The 9,394-nt window shown below is 38.1% G+C and overlaps 1 protein-coding gene and 1 long non-coding RNA gene across 2 annotated transcripts; both read left to right on the plus strand.

Annotated features, from left to right (window-relative positions):
• LOC114276124 (protein S40-6) lies at window positions 1–1,678 on the plus strand. The gene is made up of 2 exons (XM_028217891.2): window positions 1–649; window positions 751–1,678. The coding sequence occupies exon 2, from the start codon at window positions 761–763 to the stop codon at window positions 1,373–1,375; it is 615 nt and encodes a 204-aa protein (XP_028073692.2). The 5' UTR covers window positions 1–649; window positions 751–760; the 3' UTR covers window positions 1,376–1,678.
• A 5,062-nt stretch (window positions 1,679–6,740) lies between these two features.
• Window positions 6,741–8,728, plus strand: LOC145797523 (uncharacterized). The gene is made up of 2 exons (XR_014339078.1): window positions 6,741–7,681; window positions 7,763–8,728. It is a non-coding gene; the product is annotated as an uncharacterized LOC145797523 (long non-coding RNA).
• The last annotated feature ends 666 nt before the right edge of the window (window positions 8,729–9,394 follow it).

Raw genomic sequence — 9,394 nt, forward strand, 5'->3', positions numbered from 1 at the left:
ATCCCACATCTCTTCTAAGACACAATAATTTAACATTTATGAGATTCATAATCCAATAAAACTCTTAATCCAACCTACAAATTCTCAATCAAAATTAAACTCCATCTAGTCCAATCCCCCTCCAATCCTTCAAAGAAACTCCACCTTGGTTCCATTCTCAAAATTAAAAGAGAGCACACTACTCTGTTCTACGAATCTAATCAAAATCTCTAATTTCTCCCAAATTTGGTGGTTAATTTCTCTCTCCCATCTCGTCATTTAAATATTTTCTCAGTGAAGTTGATTAGATATACATAACATCATCATAAGATTAATTAGAGAAATCAGTAAAACAGAGCATACTCTTGACAACAGTATCACTGAGCTTTCTCTATCAAAAGGCAGGCATTAATTCTTTGAGATCAGACCCACCATTTTAGGCGCTCTCTCTATACGACAAAATAAAAGTCAGGTTTGTTTGTCTTTCTCTACCTGTTGCTCTGTTTTGTGGCCCTCTCTTTCTCTCTGGGTTTTATAAATCCTCCATAACAAAATCCACAAAATCACTAAAACCGAGTCAGAAACTAAGAATCTGAATCCCCTTTAATCTATGTCTACTCTCCCTCTTTGTCTATCTCTCTACATTTGAAGCTTTCCAATCCTAGAAAAGGTACATATTTTTTTTTTCTTTTTTCTAGGCCACTTCTTTTATTCCCATATATGGGTATTTTGCTCTGTTTGATTTGTGGGTTTTTTGTTTTGGGTTTTCAGAGCAATCAACATGGAGGGAAGGTATGGTTTTTACAGTGGTTGGACATCCATGAGGAATGAAGAGTTTCAAGAAGAAGATGTTTGGGATGTTGTTGTCAAGGAAAAAACAGGTTTTACTAATTCCAAGGTTGGTTCTTCATTTGAGTCCTTCTCCTCTGCTATTGCTCCCAAGCTTCTCCCCTCTGCTGCCAAAATGATCCAAACAGCCAATAATAATAATAATTACAATACAAACCAAGAACCCAAAATAGTTCACCAATCAGCCCCTCTGAACATACCTGATTGGTCAAAGTTGCATGGGAATAACAAGATCTCAAAGAAAGCTTCCAAAAATGTTTCAGCATGGCTTGATGATGATGACGATGACGATGATGATGATGATGATGGTGGTGGTGGTGATAGTGATGATGATGATGATGGTGGTGGTGGTGGTGGTGGTGTTGGTGGTGATAGTGATGATGATGATGGGGAAATGATGCCCCCACATGAGTGGATTGCTAGGCAGATGGCAAGGACTGAGATATCATCTTTCTCAGTGTGTGAAGGGGCTGGGAGGACTCTCAAAGGGAGAGATCTCAGTAGGGTGAGGAATGCTGTCTTAACTAGAACTGGTTTTCTTGAATAACATGATGGCCATCATCATCATCATCATCATCATCATTGTTATCATGATGGTGATACAATTTCATCAAAATGATTGATAATCTCATCATCATTCTTATCATGATGGTGATACAATTTCATCAAAATGATTGATAATCGATTGTCATCAGGTGGTATATATATAGATTGTTGTCATGCTATGTATATATATATGGTTGGTTTTTTAGTCTCTTGGATTGTCTTGTTGATTTTGTTTTCTGGGAAGGGAAAAAGCTCCAGTTAGTGTAATATCGGCATTCAATATATATAAACTTCATTTATCCAAGGGTTTAGTTTTGATTCCTTTTGTGTTTCTTGCAGCAGCAAATGCTGCAAAATACCCAGTATGAATTCTTAGAAAAAGTATTCAGAATCTGAGGATCAGATTCTTCGTAGGTGTGACCCAAGTTTTAATCTATCACACCAGACCAGACATACAAAATTCAAGCAATTTTTTTAAATATTTTTTCTGGGCACATAATATTTACATTCTTGCACTCTTCATTTATTAAAAAAAAAAAAGAAGAAGAAGAAAGCAATTCAACGCATGAGTCCCGAGAGAATAACACCAAACTGACCCTCATAAACTTTTTAACTTAGACAAAAATTGCACCAAACAGACCCTTATTTCTATAGACTATTTTTATGGCTCGGACATGCACCACAAAAGACGCTAACAACCAACCTTACTGTTGAGCGAAGAAGCCATTTCATTGTTCACTGCTGGAGTTTTTATGCATAGCGATTTTGATGGTTCCCAAAACAACCAAACTGATGAGCTTTTGTAAATCAGCCCAAGTTTTTAAGTGGAGATGATAGTGCCATTTTGCGAGCATGTTTTTTATAATATTTGAAGCTTATTAGCTTATTAGAAAAATATTTATAGATTACTGATAAATTTTGCAAATATTAAAATATAAAATGATAAACTTTTCCATCAATAGTAATTAATTTTTATCTTTTACACTGACATGTGTTTACCCTTAATTGAAACAGTTCATGGTTATCTCACTGACTTTGCTGTGGATATAAATCATAATAATTATGCTTACACTTCATTTAATAAATTAATAATAGTAAGATGTAACAAATGATGACAGGCTGTTTTGCTTCTTGGTGATGACAAAATATATTTGATGAAAGAATACAAAACCAAAATAAAAAACAGAGAAGCAATTATTTACTATTGTGTGTCATTAACGATAAAACAATGAGCTGTAATTTTAATTATTAACCGTTTACTAATTCCAAAAATGAAAAACGGAAAAGACAAGAAGAGGTCTATTCATACATTTTGAAAAGACAAGAAGAGGTCTATTCATACATACATTTTGTGTGGTGTGGGTCTAGCATGAATGCACAAAAATGTATGATTAGAGATGAATTATGGTATTATTACACCCGACGGTAAATAATTTTTCAAATTAGAGGGTCTTGTGAACAGTGATGACGAGGTTAATGACTATTTTTGAACAAAGTATAACTGTAAAATAGTAATATCTATCCATAACTAAGTTAATAATAAAAATAAACAAGAGCCCACAAAGGAAGAAGAATAAAAGCAGAACTAGCTTAGTTTTGCTAGTGGAATTGCAGAATTAATTAATGAATTAATTAAGACGAAAAAGAATGGAGAACGACATGCCACCAAACTTTATATTAATAAATTATAAAAAATAAAATAAATTTAAATGTGCATATAATTTTGGGTAAATTATACTTTGCCTTCTTAAAGTTTTACTTATTTTTTACTTTGATTCTTTAAGTTAGATTTTTCTCACTTTGGCCCTTTATATTTGCAATCCTTCTCACTTTGTCCCTTTATGTTTGCAATAATTTTCACTTTATTCCTAGACTAACTTTCATCCAAAAAAACTAACATAATTTGTCACATTATTAACACATCAACTCTATGTGTGATGTAAAAAATTCACCAAATATGTAAAAAAATAAAAAATATAAAACAAAAAAATTGAATTTTTTTTAGTCTTTAGTGAACTTTTTTTCTTCAAATTTATTCATAAGCATTATTATATTATAGATGCATCTAGATTAGATGCACCTAAGAAAATAAAAACAAATTTAACTGAAAAAGAAAAAAATTTACTAAAGACGAAAAAAATAAAAATATACTGAATCAAACACTTGTATTATCAATTTAAAAATGAAAAGTTTACTATCATTATTTTTTGTCTTTAGTATTTATTTTTTTTAGTTAATTTTTTTTAGTTGGTGCATCTAATCTAGATGCATCTATAATGTAATAATGTTTATGAATAAATTTGAAAAAAGTTCACTAAAGACTAAAAAAAAAAATTCAATTTTTTTGTTTTCTTTTTTTAATTTTTTGTATCTTTAATGAATTTTTTACATCACACATAGAGCTGATGTGTTGGTGATGTGGCAAATTCTGTTAATTTTTTTTGATGAAAGTTAGTTTAGGAATAAAGTGGGAAGAATTACAAATATGAAGGGCCAAAGTAAAAAAGATTGTAAACATGAAGGATCAAAATAAAAAAAATCAAACTTGAAGGACCAAATGAGTGAGATTTTAAGGAGACAAAGTGTAATTTATCCTATAATTTTTACATAATAAAATTAAATATGAGATAAAAGATGAATTTTAGGTATGATTTGAATCTCATATGTGAATTTTACTATTTATTTTATATTTGTGTCTCAAACATTTTATGAATATAGCCATAATACTTTTTTATTCAATTTTTTAATTCGGAGTGTTACTAGTCCTTTTCAATTGGGAAGGAAATAATAAATAATTTTAACGATCAGACAATGGTCACTCTAGACTAGAGAACTTCCATTTTGCTTTCCCTATTTCTGTGCAAGTTCCCAACTGACAACCTTGGAGTTTTTTAAGCACTCTACTTAATTTTGCATTTGTAAAGAGAGTTACGAGAACAAGTTTCTTAAACACTCTACTTAATCTCATTGTGTGTTGTTTTCTGATCACATTATCAGATAGGTATTCAGCTAGAGAACACCGACAAAATAGATTGCGCCCGAGCGACCTGTCATAGAAAGATTAGACTCCGGTGGTGGTTCGTCTACCCGGAGGTACTCCGACGATCAAGTCAGTAATCAATATCTCTCAAAAATAGCCAATTGTGCTTAATTCACAAGCCAGAATACCAAAAGCGTACCTTAGACCTACAATGGTGCCTTACTTTTATAGCCAATACTGACCTGATCCCTGTAGAAGCCTAACTTCAATGAACTCTGGCTCAATGCACTTTGGCTCAATGCTTATTCCAGACTCTTCAATAGATAAAGATAAACTCCCTAAGAGCTTTATCTTTATCCAGGCTGAAATCTTCCCCCATTCTAGGGCTCTTGTCCCTTATCCGTTCATCTCGAATTCTGGTATCTCCGCAGATAACTTCGGCCTAGTCGAGATCATCTCGGCGTCATGACCAAGACACGAGGCACCTTGGCTGGCACTTCGGTGCCACCTTGGCCACATGTTGTCATTCAAAAAATATGTCCCCACAACTACCCCTAATGTTCGATTACCTCGGCATCCTGAGGTGATGGAACCTATATTATTTAACGATATAGCACATCGGCTAAGCTTGCTCTACTCTTTATTACAAAGGTTATCACACATCGGCTTCCATATGAAAAAAACTTTTGTGTGTTTGCATCAATCCTTTAGAACCAAGAACCAAGTTTTTTTTCAAGTTCTTTAGCCGAGATCGTCCTCCTAGCCGAGGTCTTTGTTTCATTAAATCAGGAACTCCAAGAGTTTCTACACGCGTATGAGCTGTCACGCACAGTAATTCAACCGTTTTTGCTACGCGTCTCTTCCCCATTAAACTGTACCTGTCACACGTCATTTAAGTCGCATTGCACTTGCGTGCGCTGTCTAACAAGCACGTTGTCCTAGGCACACTAATTGCGATTTGCCGCTTTTTCGTGTTTTGACAAAATTACTTCCCTTTCTCTTCGTTTTTTCACTTTTGCAAACACGATTTCTCTCAAAACTCTTAACTTTCTCTCTCTCTAAAAATCCCTTACCTCCGTTGTTGCCTTCTTCAAGCTCCCTGCAACCACTCCGTTTACTTCCTCCGGCGAAGCATTTTGCTGCTCTTCTCTGCCCACTGCCACCATCTGACTCCGGCGATCTCCATGCCGGCCTCACATTCTTTCGTAAGCCACTACTTCTCCCTGTTTCGTTTTTTGATTCACTTCGAACTCTGTTACATTTGTACTCTGTTTTCATGAATGTACTTAGTCTTCACTTGCGTTTTAAATTTTATCATTCGTCTAATTGAGCATGTTTTGATTTTGCAATCTTGTGTTTGTCCACTCTGTTTTCTGGGTCTACCCATGCACACACATACTTGATGTTCTTGTAAATTACCATCATCTTCAACTTGTTTTACATTTTGTTCAATGTTCTTGAATCCCTTGTACACACTTTGTCACAGTGTTCTTGATAGTTCATCACTATTCTCGATTCTGAATCATGTTCTTGTTTATGTTTTCTTGTTGCATTTTGCCAGATTCTTGCCTCTAATTTCCTATTTTCACATAGTTTTTAGGCTTGGGTTTTGATAGGAGCCACTATCCCTAGGAAAATTGGAACAAATTTCCCTAAATCTTAAAAAGCCCTTGCCCTTGCTTCTGTTCTGAGTTTAAGCCGAGGTCCCTCAAACCTTAACAATCCACTTCCTTTTGAAATCCAACACCTTCCCATTTAGCCGACGTTATGGGTATGTTCAGGTGGACACCCCAACTAAGCTAGCATACTTTAGGCAAGAGTTTGCCATCCTTGTTGACGTTCACCTCAGGTTGGCTGGGGAGGAGGACTCCATTATGCCCAAAGACGACTCCATGCCATTCCCAATTGTAGCCTTCATAGAGTGTGGACTTAGGTTCCCTCTTGACATCCTATTCCGAGAAGTCCTTCACTATTATAAACTCAACCCAATGCAATTAGCCATTAACTCTTACAGAGTCATCAACGGTATCATTGCCTTAGCTAGCCGAGAAAATACTAGGGTAACTCTAGCCGACATCTAGTACTGCTACACCATGTGTGGCCTTAAGTCAGAAAAATGCTACATTTATTACCTTAAGCCGAGGTCGATGGAATACAAACTCATTGCCGACCTCCCTGATTCCAACAAGGGCGCCGGAGACGATTATTTCATCGTCTCGGGCAACTGGGAGTTCCTTCTAGATAATGACCTTCACCTCTACCCTTTAAGTCGTACATTGTTCAGAGAGGGAGATGGTAAGAGCCAAGTGTTACTTTTACTTGCTTCTTAGGTCTTTAATACTTTGTTCCTTCTAAATGTTCTAATGTCTACTTTTTTTACTTGCAGCTCTTCCTCAACCTCTAAAAGACTTCCGCAAAAACTTCTATCCCAGCAAGGATTTCAAGAAGCTGTTGGGTCTGCCAGTTGACCAGCGAAAAGCCCTTTTGCTGCTTAACTACATCCCGACTTACAAATCCGTACTCCCTGATGTCCCAAGAAAAAGCAAGTCTCCTCCTTCAGCAACAACTCCTCAAGCTGAATCATTAAGGCCTGACCAAGGATCAACATTTGATCCAGCAGAGCAGCCATCAACCTTTGCTCCACAACTGATTCCACTTTCTCAATGCCGATGCCGACGCCGATGCTGACGCCGAGCTCCAATGTTCGCAGCAGCAGGCAAAACTCGAAGCCGAAGACGCCGAAGTGACGAGGCGTTCTCATACGATCCAGGCAACCCACCAACAGCTCTACCAGCAATCCGCCTTGGTACTAAAGTTACCGTTGCCATCTCCTCCGACGAAATGGGTTGTAAAAAGGCTGTAACAGATGACCTTCTAGCCGACATCCCTAACACCGTCACCGTACAATCTTCACCATCGCAATCTCAGCCAAAACCAAAGCCAAAAAGGTTGGAGAAAGTCCAAGCAAAAGCAATGGTAACTCAGATCGATTCTGAGGATACCTTGCCGCTCTCAAAGATGGCCGATGCGGAAAAAAGTGCCTCTGCCGCTGAAAAAAGGCCCGCAGAGGCTGCTCCCTCTGGATCCACCTAGTCAAAGAAGTCGAGGTCAGAGTATGCCATAACCTCTGGGTCCCTAAAATCAGATGCATCCTGGGCCCCTCCAATCACCATTGAGGACAAGTCAGTTAGAGTCGACGACAGCGTGATTGATATTGAAGTTATCGTTGCCCTCTCTACTGCCTTGCTTCTCCTTAAAGACCTCGAATGCAACGCCGAGGTCAGCGAATACGAAAACTTCGCTCTGCAGTTGCAGCACTCCGTACAAGTAAGCCTTTAATACTTGGTACTTTCTATTTCTTCCATACTTAGAGAGTTTTACTAACTTTGTTTTTTCCCTTTCTTCTAGGCGATCCAGCACGCCCACTCCTTCGCGATGTAGGCCTTCGACATTAAGAAGGAGTTGACCCGCAAGACAAAGGAGGCTGCTGGCTTGCTCAGGACCATCAATAAGGCTGAGGCTAAGGTGAAGACTTTGATAGATCAGGCCAAGGAAGCACAATAAGCCCAAGACGAAGTTGAAGAAAGGGCGGGGGCTGCTGAGGCCGTTGCTAAGGTCCTTGAAGCCGAGAAGAAAGAGGCCGAAGCAAAGACCGCCGAAGCCCAAGATGAGCTCATTGCTGCCTTGGCCACAAAGGACGCCGAGATCAAAACGGCGGACAAGAAAGCATACGCCGAGGGGGCTGCCGACGTCCGCGAGGACTACAAGAAACAAGTGAAACAGGCATGCAACAAGGGTTTCACCCTTGGTTGGATGGCTGCCTTAAAGGAGTTGGCTATCCCTGAGGACTCAACTCTTCGAGATAACAGTCTCCTCATCCTGCCATTCCCCCCCACTCCAAGCCAATCTGAAGACGAGGCTGAGTCCGAGGAAGATGCCGAGGCTGACAAGTCTGAGAAGGCCGATGCTGCTGGGGCCAAGTTCCCAACTCTGAGTGAGCAGTTTTTAGACTTGACTTAGGATGAGGGGGGCGAGGTCTCAAAAGAGGATGCCTCCTGTGGGAAGTCAACATCCGAGGTGTCTATCGCCGAGAAGAGCCTCGACCAGACTCTTGAAGAGATCGATGCCGAATGCGCGGCTGAGAAGGTTGCCGAGAAAAGTTCCCAGATGTCTTCTGAGAACCAAACCCTTCCAGCTGATGATGCCAAATAGTCCTGCTATTAACTCTTTCTTTGTAAGTAATTTTCTGAACAATGTTTTCAGTTTTCATATTTGGCCGACGTGCCACTTTTGTAATCAGAACACGTAGTCTTTTTGTAGGTCGAAGTGCCCTTTTTCCTCTTTTAATGCAAGTACAACTTCTTCTTTGACTAAGTATTTGAATGCTTTTCTTTCCTTTACTGTCTTGTATGATTTCATACTTAGAATTTTTGGCATGTCTTCGAAGTACACCTTAATTGTGCAATCTACTCGGGGTGGAATACCTCGGTTATACCCACTAACGGTTTATCTCAGCCTTGGCTTAAGACTTGAAAATATTATAAAAAATATTTTCACAAGTGTTATTTACAACTTGCCACTTCACTCTTACTTATCAATACTTCTGTCTTTCATTACCTTGCAAGTCTTGGCAACATGGTAATCTCGGCAAGTACGTAGATACTTTTTTCAACATAACCTTGGCTTAACTTCAACTCGTAAATTTTTCTTAAAATTTCAGTAAGTGTTAAACCAATTTTCTCTTGTAAATTATTCTCCAACTCTCCGCCCCCTAATGTGAACTTAAGTTTCACTTATGTTCACATTAAGCATGTATCTATGATCTTGTCGCCGAGAACAGATTCAAACAGAGATTGGCCGAAGATATTAACCTCGCTCTCTATTAATCTAACATATGTATTTAGTGTCATTCAAAGTTTTCATTCTGTCGGCACAGCAAATCTAGGTTAATTCAACTTAGTTCAACTTGATTATATGCAAGTATAATTCAACTCTACCATATAATAAGTCTAAGTTATTCGTCATGTTTCAATCAGAAAC

Source organism: Camellia sinensis, chromosome 8 (genome assembly GCF_055761805.1).
Source record: "Camellia sinensis isolate YWXY chromosome 8, ASM5576180v1, whole genome shotgun sequence".
In the NCBI taxonomy this organism is placed as follows: domain Eukaryota; kingdom Viridiplantae; phylum Streptophyta; class Magnoliopsida; order Ericales; family Theaceae; genus Camellia; species Camellia sinensis.